This window comes from Taurulus bubalis, assembly GCF_910589615.1.
Source record: "Taurulus bubalis genome assembly, chromosome: 7".
NCBI lineage: Eukaryota > Metazoa > Chordata > Actinopteri > Perciformes > Cottidae > Taurulus > Taurulus bubalis.
The window spans coordinates 29,108,544-29,132,660 of record NC_136595.1 but is presented as its reverse complement, the minus strand read 5'-3'; the positions used below and the strand labels follow the sequence as shown (position 1 = coordinate 29,132,660).

The 24,117-nt window shown below is 42.5% G+C and overlaps 1 protein-coding gene across 1 annotated transcript; it reads left to right on the top strand.

Annotated features, from left to right (window-relative positions):
- Positions 1-6,145: 6,145 nt before the first annotated feature.
- Positions 6,146-22,386, top strand: ptbp1b (polypyrimidine tract binding protein 1b). The gene is made up of 13 exons (XM_079221257.1): positions 6,146-6,244; positions 6,345-6,517; positions 16,595-16,741; positions 16,969-17,094; positions 17,181-17,291; positions 17,359-17,536; positions 17,630-17,704; positions 17,904-18,037; positions 18,265-18,298; positions 18,816-18,908; positions 19,306-19,522; positions 19,666-19,743; positions 20,914-22,386. The coding sequence occupies exons 1-13, from the start codon at positions 6,232-6,234 to the stop codon at positions 21,044-21,046; spliced, it is 1,512 nt and encodes a 503-aa protein (XP_079077383.1). The 5' UTR covers positions 6,146-6,231; the 3' UTR covers positions 21,047-22,386.
- Positions 22,387-24,117: the final 1,731 nt, after the last annotated feature.

The following is a 24,117-nucleotide window of genomic DNA, read 5'->3' as shown; positions in this document are numbered from 1 at the left end:
TACACGTTGATCAATAGTGTTTATACACGTTGATCAATAGTGTTTATACACGTTGATCAATAGTGTTTATACACGTTGATCAATAGTGTTTATACACGTTGATCATTAGTGGTGCGTTTGAGTTCCCGCATGTCGTGGTGCGTTTGAGGTCCTGCAGTGAACATGTGTGTGGGCTCATTAATGCCCTGAGTCTCGTCTTCCAGCTGCTTCGGACCGTCCGGTTCGTCAGCCTCAGTCTGAGAGTCTCATTTCCACACGTGACGACTTGAAGTACTCGTGTACTTGTACTTCAGATGTGTTGGGAGTATTCTCTGTGATTTGTTTCATTGAGTCTGTGGTTCACTTCACAACAGATGTATTGGACATATTTTTATAATGTTGGTTCCTTTTTTAAACTTTATTTCTGCTGATTGGCCTGCCTGTGGGTTTCTCTGACCCTCAGTCCGTCTGCTCAGGCTTCAACCTCATTTTATCTTTTGTTGGCGTTGTTTTGAGTCTTCCTCCTGCTGCTGCTAACACCTGTCTTCTCTTCCCAGCAGCGTCCACCAAGACTTAACAGGTGGTACTAAGGTAGGCTCCTCCTCTCCTCTTCCTATTCCTCCTCTCCTCCTCCTATTCCCCCTGCTGCTCTTCCTCCTTCTGCTTCTTCTCCTCCTCTTCCTGCTGCTCCTCCTGCTAGTCTTCGGTTGCAGTCGAATAGTACAAAAAAGGCCCCCTAATGTCCTTTCCTAACCACTTGTCCTTAACCTCTGTGGAAAATGTCACGGGGTCAAGGAAAGATGGGAAGGAGACTTTATGAGGAGTTAGGAAATGACAACCGCAGTGTTTAGAGGATCAGACTTTCACTAACAGCGTAGTTATGACGCGACCTCAGTATCTCTACGTCTCCTCTATCTCTACTCCGTCTCCTCTATCTCTACTCCGTCTTCTCTATCTCTACTCCGTCTCTTCTATCTCTACTCCGTCTCTTCTATCTCTACTCCGTCTCCTCTATCTCTACTCCGTCTCCTCTATCTCTACTCCGTCTCCTCCTCTATCTCTACTCCGTCTTCTCTATCTCTACTCCGTCTCTTCTATCTCTACTCCGTCTTCTCTATCTCTACTCCGTCTCTTCTATCTCTACTCCGTCTCCTCTATCTCTACTCCGTCTCCTCTATCTCTACTCCGTCTCCTCTATCTCTACTCCGTCTCCTCTATCTCTACTCCGTCTCCTCTATCTCTACTCCGTCTTCTCTATCTCTACTCCGTCTCTTCTATCTCTACTCCGTCTCTTCTATCTCTACTCCGTCTCCTCTATCTCTACTCCGTCTCCTCTATCTCTACTCCGTCTCTTCTATCTCTACTCCGTCTCCTCTATCTCTACTCCGTCTCCTCCTCTATCTCTACTCCGTCTCCTCCTCTATCTCTACTCCGTCTCCTCCTCTATCTCTACTCCGTCTCCTCCTCTATCTCTACTCCGTCTCCTCCTCTATCTCTACGCCGTCTTCTATCTCTACGTCTTCTATCTCTACGTCTTCTATCTCTACGTCTTCTATCTCTACGCCGTCTCCTCTATCTCTACGTCGTCTCCTCTATCTCTACGTCTTCTATCTCTACGTCTTCTATCTCTACGTCTTCTATCTCTACGCCGTCTCCTCTACGCCGTCTCTTCTATCTCTACACGTCTCTTGTATCTCTACGCTGTCTCCTCTATTTCTACGTCTCTATCTCTACGCCGTCTCCTCTATCTCTACGTCTCTATCTCTACGCCGTCTCCTCTATCTCTACGTCTCTATCTCTACACGTCTCCTCTATCTCTACGCCGTCTCTTCTATCTCTACGCCGTCTCTTCTATCTCTACGCCGTCTCCTCTATCTCTACACGTCTCTTCTATCTCTACACGTCTCTTCTATCTCTACACGTCTCTTCTATCTCTACACGTCTCTCCTATCTCTACGCCGCATCTCGCCGTCTCCTCTATCTCGCCGTCGCCTCTATCTCGCCGTCTCCTCTATCTCGCCGTCTCCTCTATCTCTACACCGTCGCTTCTATCTCTATGCCGTCTCCTCTATCTCTATGCCGTCTCCTCTATCGCTATGCCGTCTCTTCTATCTCTACATCTCTTCTATCTCTACATCTCTTCTATCTCTACGCCATCTCCTCTATCTCTACGTCTCCTCTATCTCTACGTCTCTTCCATCTCTACACGTCTCTTCTATCTCTACGCCGTCTCCTCTATCTCTACGTTTCTATCTCTACGCCGTCTCTTCTATCTCTACGCCGTCTCTTCTATCTCTACGCCGTCTCTTTTATCTCTACGTCGTCTTTTATCTTTACGTCGTCTCTTCTATCTCTACGTCTCTTCTATCTCTACGCCGTCTCCTCTATCTCTACGTCTCAATCTCTACGCCGTCTCCTCTATCTCTACGTCTCTTCTATCTCTACGCCGTCCCCTCTATCTCTACGCCGTCCCCTCTATCTCTACGTTTCTATCTCTACGCCGTCTCCTCTATCTCTACGTTTCTATCTCTACGCCGTCTCTTTTATCTCTACGTCGTCTCTTTTATCTTTACGTCGTCTCCTCTATCTCTACGTCTCAATCTCTACGCCGTCTCCTCTATCTCTACGTCTCTTCTATCTCTACGCCGTCCCCTCTATCTCTACACCGTCCCCTCTATCTCTACGCCGTCCCCTCTATCTCTACACCGTCCCCTCTATCTCAACGTCGTCTCCTCTATCTCTACGCCGTCTTCTCTATCTCTACGTCCCCTCTATCTCTATGCCGTCCCCTCTATCTCTACGCCGTCCCCTCTATCTCTACGCTGTCCCCTCTATCTCTACGCCGTCTCTTCTATCTCTACGCCGTCTCTTCTATCTCTACGCCGTCCCCTCTATCTCTACGCCGTCCCCTCTATCTCTACGCCGTCTCTTCTATCTCTACGCCGTCTCTTCTATCTCTACGCCGTCTCTTCTATCTCTACGCCGTCTCTTCTATCTCTACGCCGTCTCCTCTATCTCGCCGTCTCCTCTATCTCTACGCCATCCCCTCTATCTCTACGCCGTCTCTATCTCTACGCCGTCCCCTCTATCTCTACGCCGTCTCTTCTATCTCTACGCCGTCTCTTCTATCTCTACGCCGTCTCTTCTATCTCTACGCCGTCTCTTCTATCTCTACGCCGTCTCTTCTATCTCTACGCCGTCTCCTCTATCTCGCCGTCTCCTCTATCTCTACGCCATCCCCTCTATCTCTACGCCGTCTCTATCTCTACGGCGTCACTTCTATCTCTACGCCGTCTCTTCTATCTCTACGCCGTCTCCTCTATCTCTACGTCTCTTCTACACGTCTCTTCTATCTCTACGCCGTCTCCTCTATCTCTACGTCGCTATCTCTACGCCGTCTCCTCTAAGTCTCTATCTCTACACCGTCTCTTCTATCTCTGCGCCGTCTCCTCTATCTCTGCGCCGTCTCCTCTATCTCTGCGCCGTCTCTTCTATCTCTACGTCGTCTCTTCTATCTCTACGTCTCTTCTATCTCTACGCCGTCTCCTCTATCTCTACGTCTCAATCTCTACGCCGTCTCCTCTATCTCTACGCCGTCCCCTCTATCTCTACGCCGTCTCCTCTATCTCTACGCCATCTCTTCTATCTCTACGCCGTCTCTTCTATCTCTACCCCGTCTCTTCTATCTCTACCCCGTCTCCTCTATCTCTACGTCTCTTCTACACGTCTCTTCTATCTCTACGCCGTCTCCTCTATCTCTACGTCGCTATCTCTACGCCGTCTCCTCTATCTCTAAGTCTCTATCTCTACACCGTCTCTTCTATCTCTGCGCCGTCTCCTCTATCTCTACACCGTCTCTTCTATCTCTGCGCCTTCTCTTCTATCCCTACGCCGTCTCTTCTATCTCTACGCCGTCTCTATCTCTACGTCTCTATCTCTACGTCTCTATCTCTACGTCTCTATCTCTACACCGTCTCCTCTATCTCTACGCCGTCTCCTCTATCTCTACGCCGTCTCTTCTATCTCTACGCCGTCTCTTCTATCTCTACGCCGTCTCTTCTATCTCTACGCCGTCTCTTCTATCTCTACGCCGCATCTCACGTCTCCTCTATCACCGTCTCCTCTATCTCTACACCGTCTCCTCTATCTCTACACCGTCTCCTCTATCTCTACGCTGTCTCCTCTATCTCTACGCCGTCTCCTCTATCTCTACGCCGTCTCCTCTATCTCTACGCCGTCTCTTCTATCTCTACGCCGTCTCTTTTATCTCTACGCCGTCTCCTCTATCTCTACATCTCTTCTATCTCTACGCCGTCTCTTCTATCTCTACGCCGTCTCCTCTATCTCTACGCCGTCTCCTCTATCTCTACGCCGTCTCCTCTATCTCTACGCCGTCTCCTCTATCTCTACGCCGTCTCCTCTATCTCTACGTCGTCTCCTCTATCTCTACGCCGTCTCCTCTATCTCTACATCTCTTCTATCTCTACACTGTCTCCTTCATCTCTACGCCGTCTCCTTTATCTCTACGTCGTCTCCTCTATCTCTACGCCGTCTCTTCTATCTCTACGCCGTCTCTTCTATGTTGTCTCTTCTATCTCTACGCCGTCTCTATCTCTACGCCGTCCTACGCTGTCTCCTCTATCTCTACGCCGTCTCCTCTATCTCTACATCTCTTCAATCTCTACGCCGTCTCCTCTATCTCTACACGTCTCTTCTATCTCTACACGTCTCTTCTATCTCTACACGTCTCTTCTATCTCCACGTCTCTTCTATCTCCACGTCTCTTCTATCTCCACGTCTCTTCTATCTCCACGTGTCTCTTCTATCTCTACACCGTCTCTTCTATCTCTACACCGTCTCTTCTATCTCTACGCCGTCTCCTCTATCTCTACGCCGTCTCCTCTATCTCTACGCCGTCTCCTCTATCTCTATGCCGTCTCCTCTCTCTACGCTGCCTCTTCTATCTCTACATCTCTTCTATCTCTACGTCTCTTCTATCTCTACATCTCTTCTATCTCTACATCTCTTCTATCTCTACGTTTCTTCTATCTCTACGCTGTCTCCTCTATCTCTATGCCGTCTCCTCTATCTCTACGCCGTCTCTTCTATCTCTACGCCGTCTGCTGTCCAGCTGGTCAGAAGAGCTGAGAGGATCTGGATCTGATCTCCCAGCAGCCTTTGCTCACATTCCTCTGATTATGTCTACCAATCAGAGGAATGTGAGCCACATGAAGAACAGGAAGCGGTGGGAGGGAGAGGACCTTTGACAACCACAGGTGTCCCGTTCCCTCAGGCGAGTCACCTGAAGCCTGAACACACTGGATCCTGTTAAAGGGACAGTTGAGGGTTTCTATGGATCCACATCTCGGGAACATCTGGAGCAAATGGTCTCAGAGAACTGATCAGGTTTTGGAGGTCAAAGGTCTCTTTCCCGTACTGAGATGGAGAAGAGATGTGTTCAAAACATGGTAGTTAATACGATGATGAAGGCTTGCGGTTGGTGAGCCAGTGATTTACCGTTGAAGTGTTCATGTAGAGCAGCAGATGGAGACAGCCTGTCTGTCCTCTGAGAGACAGACAGGTCAGCAGCTGTCAGACAGCAGGTCCAGGTCCAGAGGAGACCAGGACTCAGGTTTCTGCTCTTTTATTCATGAGAGGATCTGTAAGAAGACCTGAGCTGCTTTTGTTCTGCTCGGGAACACAAAGCGGACGATCGGTTCGTCTAAATATCACAGAAACTAATGTTTAGTGTTTCGGCTTCTTTAATAAAATAAAGTGATGAAGCAGCTTCTTGTAGAGAGGCAGGTCTTCCTGAAACCCGGCTCTGATCCTGTGGATTCTGGTGGTGCTCGTCCTGGTGGAACCAGGACTCAAACGGAGGCTTCTGGCTCATTTCTATAACATAACATTTGCAGGAGGCTTTTATTGTGAAATTCCTATTTGTCACAATAAAAGCAGAGGTTGTTGATGCTGCAGTGAGAAACGGTAGAAGAAGAGTGAGGCTCTTTGTCTGCATCTGGTCTTCCTTGAGCCCCATGGAAGCTGCAGAGGACATGTCTCTGCAGCTCCCTGGTGGTTTGATCTCATAGCCCTCTGAATGAAAGGGTTTCCTGCTTTACTTTTCATAGGACACATTCAGGTTTTAGACACTGATCCCTTTGTTTCCTGTCTGCTGACACGTCTTCTTCTGCTGTTGTGCTTCAGAGAGGATCTGAAGAGCTCGTCCCCAGCGTCTCCAACGGCCCGTATATCATGAGCACCGCAGGTGGGATATGATCAAAACTTCCTTTTTATTGATCGATGGTAGTTTGGCTCAAAGAACCCTGACGTGCTGACGAGCTGCAGTTGCTTCCTGTCCTCTGCAGCCAATGGAAACGACAGTAAGAAGTTCAAAGGAGACTTGCGAGGTCCCGGGGTGCCGTCCAGGGTCATCCACATCCGCAAGCTCCCCAACGACATCAGCGAGGCCGAGGTGATCAGCCTCGGCCTGCCGTTCGGAGACATCACCAACCTGCTGATGCTCAAAGCCAAGAACCAGGTTGGTTTACAGGTTCTCTACTCGCCCGTCCCCCTTACGCCTGGGCTGGGCGGAATGGCCGTGAACTCATACCACCGTATTTTCTTTTGGAGTAAAGACATTGATTCATTGACGCTGAAAAGGACCGTGCATGCAGTTCGGCGGTGTCATTTTATAAATGTACAATTATCGTACAGTGTCATGAGGTTTTACTGCGTTAAAGAGACCATGACACAAGTTGTGCCTTAATTTTATTTATAATTTTTTTGCCTTGAGTTTATTTTTATTTTTTTCCCTTTAAAGTTTATTGTAATTCTGTGATAGGAGGACCCAGCAAAATATGCTTTTCATTGTACAGAATAACTGCCTGTTATCTGTGCATATGATAATAAAAATATCTTGAATCTTGAAGTTATAACATGACTAAAGTTACAACCATGACTAAAGTTACAACATGACTAAAGTTACAACATGACTAAAGTTACAACATGACTAAAGTTACAACATGACTAAAGTTACAACATGACTAAAGTTACAACATGACACAAGTTACAACATGACTAAAGTTACAACATGACTAAAGTTACAACATGACTAAAGTTACAACATGACTAAAGTTACAACATGACTGAAGTTACAACATGACACAAGTTACAACATGACACAAGTTACAACATGACACAAGTTACAACCATGACACAAGTTACAACCATGACACAAGTTACAACATGACTAAAGTTACAACCATGACACAAGTTACAACCATGACACAAGTTACAACCATGACACAAGTTACAACATGACACAAGTTACAACATGACACAAGTTACAACATGACACAAGTTACAACCATGACACAAGTTACAACATGACTAAAGTTACAACATGACTAAAGTTACAACATGACACAAGTTACAACATGACTAAAGTTACAACATGACACAAGTTACAACATGACTAAAGTTACAACATGACACAAGTTACAACATGACTAAAGTTACAACATGACTAAAGTTACAACATGACACAAGTTACAACATGACTAAAGTTACAACATGACTAAAGTTACAACATGACTAAAGTTACAACATGACTGAAGTTACAACATGACACAAGTTACAACATGACACAAGTTACAACATGACACAAGTTACAACCATGACACAAGTTACAACCATGACACAAGTTACAACATGACTAAAGTTACAACCATGACACAAGTTACAACCATGACACAAGTTACAACCATGACACAAGTTACAACATGACACAAGTTACAACATGACACAAGTTACAACATGACACAAGTTACAACCATGACACAAGTTACAACATGACTAAAGTTACAACATGACTAAAGTTACAACATGACACAAGTTACAACATGACTAAAGTTACAACATGACACAAGTTACAACATGACTAAAGTTACAACATGACACAAGTTACAACATGACTAAAGTTACAACATGACTAAAGTTACAACATGACACAAGTTACAACATGACTAAAGTTACAACATGACTAAAGTTACAACATGACTAAAGTTACAACATGACTAAAGTTACAACATGACTGAAGTTACAACATGACACAAGTTACAACATGACACAAGTTACAACATGACACAAGTTACAACCATGACACAAGTTACAACCATGACACAAGTTACAACATGACTAAAGTTACAACCATGACACAAGTTACAACCATGACACAAGTTACAACCATGACACAAGTTACAACATGACACAAGTTACAACATGACACAAGTTACAACATGACACAAGTTACAACCATGACACAAGTTACAACATGACTAAAGTTACAACATGACTAAAGTTACAACATGACTAAAGTTACAACATGACTACATGACTAAAGTTAGAACGTGACTAAAGTTAGAACGTGACTAAAGTTAGAACGTGACTAAAGTTAGAACCTGACTAAAGTTAGAACCTGACTAAAGTTAGAACCTGACTAAAGTTACAACGTGACTAAAGTTGCAACATGACTACATGACTAAAGTTATAACGTGACTAAAGTTAGAACGTGACTAAAGTTAGAACGTGACTAAAGTTGCAACGTGACTAAAGTTGCAACGTGACTAAAGTTACAACGTGACTAAAGTTGCAACGTGACTAAAGTTACAACGTGACTAAAGTTGCAACGTGACTAAAGTTGCAACGTGACTAAAGTTGCAACATGACTACATGACTAAAGTTATAACGTGACTAAAGTTAGAACGTGACTAAAGTTGCAACGTGACTAAAGTTGCAACGTGACTAAAGTTGCAACGTGACTAAAGTTGCAACGTGACTAAAGTTGCAACGTGACTAAAGTTGCAACGTGACTAAAGTTAGAACGTGACTAAAGTTAGAACCATGACTAAAGTTACAACGTGACTAAAGTTACAACATGACTAAAGTTGCAACATGACTACATGACTAAAGTTATAACGTGACTAAAGTTAGAACGTGACTAAAGTTGCAACGTGACTAAAGTTGCAACGTGACTAAAGTTGCAACGTGACTAAAGTTGCAACGTGACTAAAGTTGCAACGTGACTAAAGTTAGAACGTGACTAAAGTTAGAACGTGACTAAAGTTACAACATGACTAAAGTTACAACGTGACTAAAGTTACAACATGACTAAAGTTACAACATGACTACATGACTAAAGTTATAACCATGACTAAAGTTGCAACATGACTACATGACTAAAGTTATAACATGACTAAAGTTACAACATGACTACATGACTAAAGTTATAACATGACTAAAGTTAGAACGTGACTAAAGTTAGAACGTGACTAAAGTTACAACATGACTAAAGTTACAACATGACTACATGACTAAAGTTATAACCATGACTAAAGTTGCAACATGACTACATGACTAAAGTTATAACATGACTAAAGTTACAACATGACTACATGACTAAAGTTATAACATGACTAAAGTTATAACATGACTAAAGTTAGAACGTGACTAAAGTTAGAACGTGACTAAAGTTACAACATGACTAAAGTTACAACATGACTAAAGTTACAACATGACTACATGACTAAAGTTACAACATGACTACATGACTAAAGTTACAACATGACTAAAGTTACAACATGACTAAAGTTACAACATGACTACATGACTAAAGTTACAACATGACTAAAGTTACAACATGACTAAAGTTACAACATGACTACATGACTAAAGTTACAACATGACTAAAGTTACAACATGACTACATGACTAAAGTTACAACATGACTAAAGTTACAACATGACTAAAGTTACAACATGACTAAAGTTACAACATGACTAAAGTTACAACATGACTACATGACTAAAGTTACAACATGACTAAAGTTACAACATGACTAAAGTTACAACATGACTATATTTACAACATGACTAAAGTTACAACATGACTACATGACTAAAGTTACAACATGACTAAAGTTGCAACATGACTAAAGTTACAACGTGACTAAAGTTGCAACGTGACTAAAGTTGCAACGTGACTAAAGTTGCAACGTGACTAAAGTTATAACCATGACTAAAGTTATAACCATGACTACATGACTAAAGTTAGAACGTGACTAAAGTTAGAACGTGACTAAAGTTATAACCATGACTAAAGTTACAACATGACTAAAGTTACAACATGACTAAAGTTACAACATGACTAAAGTTACAACATGACTAAAGTTACAACATGACTAAAGTTACAACATGACTAAAGTTACAACATGACTAAAGTTACAACATGACTACATGACTAAAGTTACAACATGACTACATGACTAAAGTTACAACATGACTAAAGTTACAACATGACTAAAGTTACAACATGACTACATGACTAAAGTTACAACATGACTAAAGTTACAACATGACTAAAGTTACAACATGACTACATGACTAAAGTTACAACATGACTAAAGTTACAACATGACTAAAGTTACAACATGACTACATGACTAAAGTTACAACATGACTAAAGTTGCAACATGACTAAAGTTGCAACGTGACTAAAGTTGCAACGTGACTAAAGTTGCAACGTGACTAAAGTTAGAACGTGACTAAAGTTATAACCATGACTAAAGTTACAACATGACTACATGACTAAAGTTAGAACGTGACTAAAGTTAGAACGTGACTAAAGTTAGAACGTGACTAAAGTTATAACCATGACTAAAGTTACAACATGACACAAGTTACAACATGACTGCATGACTAAAGTTGCAACGTGACTAAAGTTAGAACGTGACTAAAGTTAGAACGTGACTAAAGTTATAACCATGACTAAAGTTACAACATGACACAAGTTACAACATGACTACATGACTAAAGTTACAACATGACACAAGTTACAACATGACTACATGACTAAAGTTACAACATGACACAAGTTACAACATGACTACATGACTAAAGTTGCAACGTGACTAAAGTTAGAACGTGACTAAAGTTAGAACGTGACTAAAGTTATAACCATGACTAAAGTTACAACATGACACAAGTTACAACATGACTACATGACTAAAGTTACAACATGACACAAGTTACAACATGACTACATGACTAAAGTTACAACATGACACAAGTTACAACATGACTACATGACTAAAGTTACAACATGACACAAGTTACAACATGACTACATGACTAAAGTTACAACATGACACAAGTTACAACATGACTACATGACTAAAGTTACAACATGACACAAGTTACAACATGACTACATGACTAAAGTTGCAACGTGACTAAAGTTAGAACGTGACTACATGACTAAAGTTACAACATGACTAAAGTTACAACGTGACTAAAGTTACAATATGACTAAAGTTACAACGTGACTAAAGTTACAACGTGACTAAAGTTACAATATGACTAAAGTTACAACGTGACTAAAGTTACAACATGACTAAAGTTACAACATGACTACATGACTAAAGTTACAACATGACTAAAGTTACAACGTGACTAAAGTTACAATATGACTAAAGTTACAACGTGACTAAAGTTACAACGTGACTAAAGTTACAATATGACTAAAGTTACAACATGACTAAAGTTACAACGTGACTAAAGTTACAATATGACTAAAGTTACAACGTGACTAAAGTTACAATATGACTAAAGTTACAACGTGACTAAAGTTACAATATGACTAAAGTTACAATATGACTAAAGTTACAACATGACTAAAGTTACAACGTGACTAAAGTTACAACGTGACTAAAGTTACAACATGACTACATGACTAAAGTTACAACATGACTAAAGTTACAACATGACTACATGACTAAAGTTACAACATGACTAAAGTTGCAACGTGACTAAAGTTACAACATGACTACATGACTAAAGTTACAACATGACTAAAGTTACAACATGACTACATGACTAAAGTTATAACCATGACTAAAGTTACAACATGACTAAAGTTACAACGTGACTAAAGTTACAACGTGACTAAAGTTACAATATGACTAAAGTTACAACGTGACTAAAGTTACAACATGACTAAAGTTACAACATGACTAAAGTTACAACATGACTAAAGTTGCAACGTGACTAAAGTTACAACATGACTAAATTTACAACATGACTACATGACTAAAGTTATAACCATGACTAAAGTTGCAACATGACTACATGACTAAAGTTACAATATGACTAAAGTTACAACATGACTACATGACTAAAGTTACAACATGACTAAAGTTACAACGTGACTAAAGTTACAACATGACTAAAGTTACAACATGACTACATGACTAAAGTTATAACATGACTAAAGTTACAACATGACTAAAGTTATAACGTGACTAAAGTTAGAACGTGACTAAAGTTAGAACGTGACTAAAGTTAGAACGTGACTAAAGTTACAACGTGACTAAAGTTACAACATGACTAAAGTTACAACATGACTACATGACTAAAGTTACAACATGACTAAAGTTACAACATGACTAAAGTTACAACATGACTAAAGTTACAACATGACTACATGACTAAAGTTACAACATGACTAAAGTTACAACATGACTAAAGTTACAACATGACTACATGACTAGAGTTACAACATGACTACATGACTAGAGTTACAACGTGACTAAAGTTACTACATGACTAAAGTTACAACATGACTAAAGTTACTACATGACTAAAGTTACAACATGACTAAAGTTACAACATGACTACATGACTAAAGTTACAACATGACTAAAGTTACAACATGACTACATGACTAAAGTTACAACATGACTACATGACTAAAGTTACAACATGACTAAAGTTACAACATGACTACATGACTAAAGTTACAACATGACTACATGACTAAAGTTACAACATGACTAAAGTTACAACATGACTAAAGTTGCAACATGACTAAAGTTACAACATGACTAAAGTTACAACATGACTAAAGTTACAACATGACTAAAGTTACAACATGACTACATGACTAAAGTTACAACATGACTAAAGTTACAACATGACTAAAGTTACAACATGACTACATGACTAAAGTTACAACATGACTAAAGTTACAACATGACTACATGACTAAAGTTACAACATGACTAAAGTTACAACATGACTACATGACTAAAGTTACAACATGACTAAAGTTACAACATGACTAAAGTTGCAACATGACTACATGATTAAAGTTACAACATGACTAAAGTTACAACATGACTAAAGTTGCAACATGACTACATGACTAAAGTTACAACATGACTAAAGTTACAACATGACTACATGACTATTGTTACAACATGACTAAAGTTACAACATGACTAAAGTTACAACATGACTAAAGTTACAACATGACTAAATGACTAAAGTTACAACATGACTAAAGTTACAACATGACTACATGACTAAAGTTACTACATGACTAAAGTTACAACATGACTACATGACTAAAGTTACTACATGAATAAAGTTACAACATGACTAAAGTTACAACATGACTACATGACTAAAGTTACAACATGACTAAAGTTACAACATGACTACATGACTAAAGTTACAACATGACTAAAGTTACATTATGACTAAAGTTACAACATGACTACATGACTAAAGTTACAACATGACTAAAGTTACAACATGACTACATGACTAAAGTTACAACATGACTACATGACTAAAGTTATAACATGACTAAAGTTACAACATGACTAAAGTTACAACATGACTACATGACTAAAGTTACAACATGACTAAAGTTACAACATGACTAAAGTTACAACATGACTACATGACTAAAGTTACAACATGACTAAAGTTACAACATGACTACATGACTAAAGTTACAACATGACTAAAGTTACATTATGACTAAAGTTACAACATGACTACATGACTAAAGTTACAACATGACTAAAGTTACAACATGACTACATGACTAAAGTTACAACATGACTACATGACTAAAGTTACAACATGACTAAAGTTACAACATGACTAAAGTTACAACATGACTACATGGCTAAAGTTACAACATGGCTAAAGTTACAACATGACTAAAGTTACAACATGACTACATGACTAAAGTTACAACATGACTAAAGTTACTACATGACTAAAGTTACAACATGACTAAAGTTACAACATGACTAAAGTTGCAACATGACTACATGATTAAAGTTACAACATGACTAAAGTTACAACATGACTAAAGTTGCAACATGACTACATGACTAAAGTTACAACATGACTAAAGTTACAACATGACTACATGACTAAAGTTACAACATGACTAAAGTTACAACATGACTAAAGTTACAACATGACTAAAGTTACAACATGACTAAATGACTAAAGTTACAACATGACTAAAGTTACAACATGACTAAAGTTACAACATGACTAAATGACTAAAGTTACAACATGACTAAAGTTACAACATGACTAAAGTTATAACATGACTAAAGTTACAACATGACTAAAGTTACTACATGACTAAATGACTATAGTTACTACATGACTAAAGTTACAACATGACTAAAGTTACAACATGACTAAAGTTACAACATGACTAAAGTTACAACATGACTAAATGACTAAAGTTACAACATGACTAAAGTTACAACATGACTAAAGTTACAACATGACTACATGACTAAAGTTACAACATGACTAAAGTTACAACATGACTACATGACTAAAGTTACAACATGACTAAAGTTACAACATGACTAAAGTTGCAACATGACTACATGATTAAAGTTACAACATGACTAAAGTTACAACATGACTAAAGTTGCAACATGACTACATGACTAAAGTTACAACATGACTAAAGTTACAACATGACTACATGACTAAAGTTACAACATGACTAAAGTTACAACATGACTAAAGTTACAACATGACTAAATGACTAAAGTTACAACATGACTAAAGTTACAACATGACTAAAGTTATAACATGACTAAAGTTACAACATGACTAAAGTTACAACATGACTAAAGTTATAACATGACTAAAGTTACAACATGACTAAAGTTACAACATGACTAAAGTTACAACATGACTAAATGACTAAAGTTACAACATGACTAAAGTTACAACATGACTAAAGTTACAACATGACTAAATGACTAAAGTTACAACATGACTAAAGTTACAACATGACTAAAGTTACAACATGACTAAAGTTACAACATGACTAAATGACTAAAGTTACAACATGACTACATGACTAAAGTTACAACATGACTAAAGTTATAACATGACTAAAGTTATAACATGACTAAAGTTACAACATGACTAAAGTTACAACATGACTAAAGTTATAACATGACTAAAGTTACAACATGACTAAAGTTACAACATGACTAAAGTTACAACATGACTAAAGTTATAACATGACTAAAGTTACAACATGACTAAAGTTACTACATGACTAAATGACTATAGTTACTACATGACTAAAGTTACAACATGACTAAAGTTACAACATGACTAAAGTTACAACATGACTAAAGTTACAACATGACTAAATGACTAAAGTTACAACATGACTAAAGTTACAACATGACTAAAGTTACAACATGACTAAAGTTACAACATGACTAAATGACTAAAGTTACAACATGACTAAAGTTACAACATGACTAAAGTTACAACATGACTAAATGACTAAAGTTACAACATGACTAAAGTTACAACATGACTAAAGTTACAACATGACTAAAGTTACAACATGACTAAATTACTAAAGTTACAACATGACTAAAGTTACAACATGACTAAAGTTACAACATGACTAAAGTTACAACATGACTAAATGACTAAAGTTACAACATGACTAAAGTTACAACATGACTAAAGTTACAACATGACTAAAGTTACAACATGACTAAAGTTACAACATGACTAAAGTTACAACATGACTAAAGTTATAACATGACTAAAGTTACAACATGACTAAAGTTACAACATGACTAAAGTTACAACATGACTAAATGACTAAAGTTACAACATGACTAAAGTTACAACATGACTAAAGTTACAACATGACTAAAGTTACAACATGACTAAAGTTACAACATGACTAAAGTTACAACATGACTAAAGTTACAACATGACTAAAGTTATAACATGACTAAAGTTACAACATGACTAAAGTTACAACATGACTAAATGACTAAAGTTACAACATGACTAAAGTTACAACATGACTAAATGACTAAAGTTACTACATGACTAAAGTTACAACATGACTAAAGTTACAACATGACTAAAGTTAGAACCGTGACTAAAGTTAGAACCGTGACTAAAGTTAGAACCGTGACTAAAGTTAGAACCGTGACTACAGTTAGAACCGTGACTACAGTTAGAACCATGACTAAAGTTAGAACCGTGACTACAGTTAGAACATGACTAAAGTTACAACATGACTAAAGTTACAACATGACTAAAGTTACAACATGACTAAAGTTAGAACGTGACTAAAGTTAGAACCGTGACTACAGTTAGAACCGTGACTACAGTTAGAACATGACTAAACCTGTCCCCACATGTCCTGGTTGACCTGTCTCTACTAAAGCGTCCTGTGTCCCTTCCAGGCCTTCTTGGAGATGCACTCGGAGGAAGCGGCTCAGAACATGGTGGGTTATTACTCCACAGTGATGCCCATCATCAGGAACCATCTGGTCTACGTCCAGTTCTCCAACCACAAGGAGCTCAAGACGGACAACTCCCCCAACCAGGAGGTACACGCTATGCTGTTAGCATCTGTTAGCATCTATTGCCATCTGTTAGCATCTGTTGGAATTTCTTAGCATATGTTAGCATCTATTGGCATGTGTTAGCATCTATTAGCATCTGTTGGCATCTATTGGCATCTGTTGGAATTTCTTAGCATTTGTTAGCATCTATTAGCATATGTTAGCATGTATTGGCATCTGTTAGCATGTGTTAACGTGTGCCCCTGTCTCAGAGAGCCCAGGCAGCTCTTCGCGCCCTCACTACGTCTCAGGTGGACCCAGCTATGGCTCAGAGCACCGTGCTGAGAGTCGTGGTGGAGAACCTGGTCTACCCCGTGACCCTGGATGCGCTCTGCCAGGTAAACACACCACCACCACCACCACGAGGGCCTGAAGCCACCATGCACCTTAAGCCCCCTCCTCAGAACACGTTTCTGGTCCTCAGATCTTCTCAAAGTTCGGCACAGTGCTGCGGATCATCGTCTTCACCAAGAACAGCCAGTTCCAGGCGCTGCTGCAGTATGCCGACGGAGCGGCCGCCCAGGCGGCGAAACTGGTGAGCGCCGCTCTGCTCTTCTGTAAGTGGGTCAGGGTCAGGGAGCTGAGCGTCTGCTGTCTTTCAGTCTCTGGACGGACAGAACATCTACAACGGCTGCTGCACGCTGAGGATCAGCTTCTCCAAGCTCACCAGCCTCAACGTCAAGTATAACAACGAGAAGAGCCGAGACTTCACCCGGCCGGACCTGCCGACCGGAGACAGCCAGCCCAGCATGGAGCACCCGGGCATGGCCAGCGCCTTCAGTGAGACAGACACACACACACACACACACACACACACATCTCCCCCCCCCCCCCCCCCCCGGTCCAGGTGGTTCAGGTGTTTCCTGTCCTCAGATCCAGGGATCATCTCTGCTGGTCCGTATGGAGCAACTCACGGCTTCCAACCGGCCTTCACCCTGCAGCCTGCTAGTGAGTTATTATTATTATTATTATTATTATTATTATTATTATTGTTATTATATCAGCCTGCTAGTGAGTCATTATATTATTGTTTGTAAAGTAAACTATAAACTACAGCATGTAACAGATCAAAGTGTTACTAGAGGAAGTGGGTCCAGACCAGCTGGACTAGACCTTGGTTCTGGTCTCATGCGTGTCCCCTCTCCAGTGTCCTCCCACTACCCGGGTCTGGTGCCGGCGCTGCCCGGGTCCCTGGCCTCGCTGGGCCTCCCCGGACCCCCCAGGCTGGGCTACCACCTGGCGGGAGTCTCGGTCCTGCTGGTCAGCAACCTGAACCCAGAGGTGAGTCCTGGAGCTCCTCCCCCTTCTGAAGCGGTGCATTGTGGGACAACTGTGTTTGTTGTTGTTGTTTACAGTCTGTTTATCTTTTACACACACACACACACACACACACACACACACACACACACACACCCCTTACCTGTCCAGTCATGTGACCTCTTTAAAGCTAATAATTGATTGATCACCTGTCTCTTTTCTCCCTGTTTATTTGGTCGCTATGGAAACAGAGAGTCTCTCCTCACTGCCTCTTCGTCCTCTTCGGTACGTTGTCCCTCCCTTTAACTTCCTGTTTCTTTTTGTTTGATTATTTAATAAGGTGATAAACACTGAGAATGGGAATAATAAAGGTTATAATGATGATTATTTAATAAGGTGATAAACACTGAGAATGGGAATAATAAAGGTTATAATGATGAGAGAGATGATGATTAAAAGAGATAATTATAATAATGCTAATAAAACGAGTGTTAGTGAATCTGGGTTCCAGTTTTTAGTGTTCCATGAGACGTAAAGATCATATCATCACGATGTGATCCGTCTGTTCAGAACACACACCAGTAACACCAGTAATACCAGTAATACCAGTTAACACCAGCTGGGTGTGAGGTCATGAAGCGTTTCCCAGTTGTCATGGCGATTACATTTGACGGAAGCTGCGTTTATTGTTTCGTAGTTTGCGTTCTCGTGTCCTCGGCCTCTCAGAATTCATAGCTGCTCGCTGCACTTCCTGTTTCCCGCTCTCTGTTGGGGGAGGAGCTAACCTGCTTGTTCTGCTCAGGTGTTTACGGAGACGTGATGAGGGTCAAGATCCTGTTCAACAAGAAGGAGAACGCCCTGGTCCAGATGGCCGACTGCACGCAGGCCCAGCTAGGTACCGAGTCCTGGACCCCAGGTCCTCATACCGAGTCCTGAACCCCAAGTCCTCATACCGAGTCCTGAACCCCAAGTCCTCATACCGAGTCCTCATACCGAGTCCTGGACCACAAGTCCCTAAGTCCCCATGAGAACATAAACTCCCATGAGAACATAAACTCTCATGAGAACATAAACTGTGTGTAGTGACACAGCTCTACCTGTGTGTAGAGCTGTGTCACTACACACCACTCTACCTATGTATAGTGACACAGGTAGAGCGGTGTGTAGTGACACCGCTCTACCTGTGTGTAGTGACACCGCTCTACCTGTGTGTAGTGACACAGGTAGAGCGGTGTGTAGCGACACCGCTCTACCTGTGTGTAGTGACACCGCTCTACCTGTGTGCTCTGCAGCCATGAGCCACCTGAGCGGCCAGCAGCTGCACGGGAAGTCTCTGCGCATCACGCCGTCCAAGCACAGCAGTGTGCAGCTTCCCCGCGAGGGCCACGAGGACCAGGGCCTGACCAAGGACTACAGCAGCTCCCCGCTGCACCGCTTCAAGAAGCCCGGCTCCAAGAACTACTCCAACATCTTCCCCCCGTCGGCCACCTTGCACCTGTCCAACATCCCGTGAGTCTTGCTACCTGTGACGCTGCCTGTGACGCTGCCTGTGACGCTGCCTGTGACGCTACCTGTGACGCTGCCTGTGACGCTACCTGTGACGCTGCCTGTGACGCTACCTGCAGCTCTGTAACGCTCTGTTTGTGTTGCAGCCCGTCGGTGGTGGAGGACGACCTCAAGATGCTGTTCTCCACCTCGGGAGCCCTGGTCCAGGCTTTCAAGTTCTTCCAGTGAGTCCCCTCCTCTCACCTGTAGCCGCACCCTCACCTGTAGCCCTCACCTGTAGCCCTCACCTGTAGCCCTCACCTGTAGCCCTCACCTGTAGCCCTCACCTGTAGCCCTCACCTGTAGCCCTCACCTGTAGCCCTCACCTGTAGCCCTCACCTGTAGCCTCGTCCTCACCTGTAGTCCTCACCTGTAGCCGCGTCCTCACCTGTAGCCCTCACCTGTAGCCCTCACCTGTAGCCCTCACCTGTAGCCCTCACCTGTAGCCCTCGTCCTGTAGCCCTCACCTGTAGTCTTCACCTGTAGTCCTCGTCCTGTAGTCCTCGTCCTGTAGCCCGCGTCCTCACCTGTAGTCCTCGTCCTGTAGCCCTCACCTGTAGTCTTCACCTGTAGTCTTCACCTGTAGTCCTCACCTGTAGCCCCGTCCTCACCTGTAGCCCTCACCTGTAGCCCCGCCCTCACCTGTAGTCCCGTCCTCACCTGTAGTCCTCACCTGTAGCCGCGTCCTCACCTGTAGCCCTCACCTGTAGCCCTCACCTGTAGCCCTCACCTGTAGCCCTCACCTGTAGCCCTCACCTGTAGCCCTCACCTGTAGTCCTCACCTGTAGTCTTCACCTGTAGTCCTCGTCCTGTAGTCCTCGTCCTGTAGCCCGCGTCCTCACCTGTAGTCCTCGTCCTGTAGCCCTCACCTGTAGTCTTCACCTGTAGTCTTCACCTGTAGTCCTCACCTGTAGCCCCGTCCTCACCTGTAGCCCTCACCTGTAGCCCCGCCCTCACCTGTAGTCCCGTCCTCACCTGTAGTCCTCACCTGTAGCCGCGTCCTCACCTGTAGTCCTCACCTGTAGCCCGTCCTCACCTGTAGTCCTCACCTGTAGCCTCATCCTCACCTGTAGTCCTCACCTGTAGTCCTCGTCCTGTAGCCCTTGTCCTGTAGCCCCATCCTCACCTGTAGCCCCGTCCTCACCTGTAGTCCTCACCTGTAGCCTCATCCTCACCTGTAGTCCTCGTCCTGTATTCCTCGTCCTGTAGCCCCATCCTCACCTGTAGCCCCGTCCTCACCTGTAGCCTTTATCTTTACTGCCTAAGTGTTCTTGAACGCTCGTCATAGGTTCACGTTCTTGTCCCGTCTTGTATATTTGGTCACGTGACCTGGTCACTTCCTGTTCCTCCTGCAGAAAGGACCACAAGATGGCTCTGATCCAGATGGGCTCCGTGGAGGAGGCCATCGAGTCGCTCATCGAGTTCCACAACCACGACCTGGGGGAGAACCACCACCTGCGGGTCTCCTTCTCCAAGTCCTCCATCTGAGCCGGACCGGATGGATCCACTACACTCCGATCATTCCTCCGGTCTGCAGGAGCCTCAGAAGTCTGGTGTGCCGTTAACTTATTGTAGCTCCTCTTAGTCCTCCGGGAGGATCAGGGTCCCTTAAGAACCGCGCAGGGAGTCGGGAAGTGAAGTCCGGATCAGAACCATCGCGTTCGCGTCTCTTGTTTTTACGTCGTCTCCTTTTAGCCACTTTGCCTTCTGACTCCGGTCCTCATGAGGACCGGAAGTTGCCTTCTAAACTTCTGGAACGCGGACGAAAGGTTTGAATCCCGACTTCACTGCCTCCGAGTTCTCTCTGCGGTCCTAAACCCCAGATCTTAGTCCAGACCTAGTCTGATCAGACGATCCTGTGCCTTAATCCTGCAGTCGATGTTAATGTCCCATGATGCCTCAGCAGGTCTCCTGGTGACGGGTCCTCGTGTGTTTTGTTCTGGTGACGGGGCGTCGAACACGTGAACTCTCCTCGACGCTCCTCTTCCTCTTTGCTTTCTTTGTTTCATGTATGCAATCAAGTTTTATTCAAATTAATATTTTAATCATTCCTGAACTCTTTCCCGTGTTTGTGGGTTTTCTGTTGGAGCGGCAGCGGTTTTATTTATTAGTTTGTGATCCACTACAGCTGAAACCAAAAACGGCCTTTTAGATGCAAGCCGACCCGCCTGTCCGGGTCCGAGTCTAGAGGCCGGGACCAGCCGGTCTAGGCTCTGGTGGGTCACTGGGGATGTTTTGGACTTGGTCTCTGTGGAGTGCCTTCAAGACGGACATCAGGGATTAATCCCTCTGACGAAGAAGAGGAGACCCGGTCCCCCTCGAGAGGACCGGACCCACAAGGTACTGGTTTAGGTTGTGTCTTTAAATCATGTCGACTTCTAGCTGCTCAGACCTCTGAACTCACCGCGCTGCATTCAGGACGCCTGGGACGAAAGGCACTCGGACCATTTAAGAACTGATGTTTGATGGGAGGTGATGATGTCATGATGTCATGAGGGTCATGAGGGTGGATGGGAGGTGATGATGTCATGAGGGTGGATGGGAGGTGGTGATGTCATGAGGGTGGATGGGAGGTGGTGATGTCATGAGGGTGGAGCCGATGAAAAATTAGTTTTCTTTGTCAGACGTTTTCCCAGGTGACTTGAATGCATCAGAGCCGTGGGGGCGGGGCCAGTCGGTCAGGCATGGAGTAGTTTTAGAGCCCAGTTCTGTGTCTGACAGGCGGGCCGGTGGTTTTATATCTGATGTATATTTTGATTCTGAGCCTTCGACTGTTTTGTGTCACGAAGACAAAAAAAACTAAATGGATTAAAAATCACTTTTTTATCTAAAAACTGTGTCAAACTTTGTCTGAAGGTTTCCCGTTGGTTTCTGGGTAATTGTGATATAATTTCTCACTATTTTAATAATAATAATCAGCATATTGCTTCAAAATTAAAATGCTATAAAACTACATTATAGAATATCTAACAGTTTAAATACTTTACACTGAGGGAGCAGTTCGTATTAGTACCTTAACAACGTGGTATTATTACCTTTATGAAGTACTGGCTGTGATCAGCTGGTCAGCTCATATTTATTGATCAGTGTTTCTTCAGTGTTTTATGATCATAACCAGCAGGTGGCAGCAAAGAGCTGATAATCATGATGCACCCACCACTGTGTATTTATACTGTGAATTAGTACAGTCATAGTGTGTTGGTACTCATTTAAGGTTGAAGCTTCTTAAACATTTACTTATTTTTATTGCATTGTTTTTATTATAGCTTATTTTAGGTGTTTCAGTTTATTTTGTATAGCCCAACATCACAAATACAAACTCCCCTCAAGGCTTTACAGTCTATAGCATGACATCCTGTCTCGGGACCTCACATCGGATCAGGAACAGCTCCCCAAATAAAGATAGTAAAAACCCTTTCACAGGGAAAACAGGAAGAACCTTCAGGAGAGCAACAGAGGAGGATCCCTCTCCCTGGATGGACAGAAGAATAGATGTCATGTGACCAGAATGAACAACGTAACAGAGTTACAGCACATTACGTGAATATGACAGGAATTATTCATATGAGTAGTATATGCATGGAGCATGATCCGCGAGGAGGGGCATCAGCAGGGCCATGGCAGGAGACAGGACTGGTTCCAGGCAGCCACGAATCCATGGAAAAAGAAAGTAGAGTTAGTAATGTGCATTGAAGAGACAATCATTTATCCAGAAGGAGAGAAAGAAGAAGAGGAGAGGAGGAGCGAAAGAGGAAGAGAAGTAAAGGAGGAGCTCAGTGTATCCTAAGATGTCCCCCAGCAGTCTAGGCCTATAGCAGCATATCGAGGGGCTGGACCAGGTAAACCTGAGCCAGCCCTAACTATAAGCCTGAAACAGCCCTAACTATAAGCCTGAAACAGCCCTAACTATAAGTGCCATCAAAGAGGAAAGTCTTAAGTCTACTCTTAAATGAGGTGACTGTCTGCCCCCCGGACTGAAAGTGGAAGCTGATTCCACAGAAGAGGAGCCCGATAACTGAAAGCTCTAGACCCCAACCTACTTTTTAACACTCTGGGAACCACAAGTACTATCAGTTCTCTAGTGGGGTAATATGGTACTATAGGTCTCTAGTGGGGTAATATGGTACTATGAGCTTTCTAGTGGAGTAATATGGTACTATAGGTCTCTAGTGGGGTAATATGGTACTATGAGCTGTCTAGTGGGGTAATATGGTACTATGAGCTCTCTAGTGGGGTAATATGGTACTATAGGTCTCTAGTGGGGTAATATGGTACTATGAGCTCTCTAGTGGGGTAATATGGTACTATAGGTCTCTAGTGGGGTAATATGGTACTATAAGCGCTCTAGTTGGGTAATATGGTACTATGAGCTGACTAGTGGGGTAATATGGTACTATAGGTCTCTAGTGGGGTAATATGCTACTGTAGGTCTCTAGTGGGGTAATATGCTACTATGAGCTCTCTAGTGGGGTAATATGGTACTATGAGCTGACTAGTGGGGTAATATGGTACTATAGGTCTCTAGTGAGGTAATATGGTACTATGAGCTATCTAGTGGG

Bases quoted from the DNA above. Each gene is read 5' to 3' on its own strand.
- ptbp1b (XM_079221257.1), top strand. The intron at 17,705-17,903 runs GTGAGTTATTAT...TCCCCTCTCCAG, and splicing joins CTTCACCCTGCAGCCTGCTA to TGTCCTCCCACTACCCGGGT. The intron at 19,744-20,913 runs GTGAGTCCCCTC...TTCCTCCTGCAG, and splicing joins CAGGCTTTCAAGTTCTTCCA to AAAGGACCACAAGATGGCTC.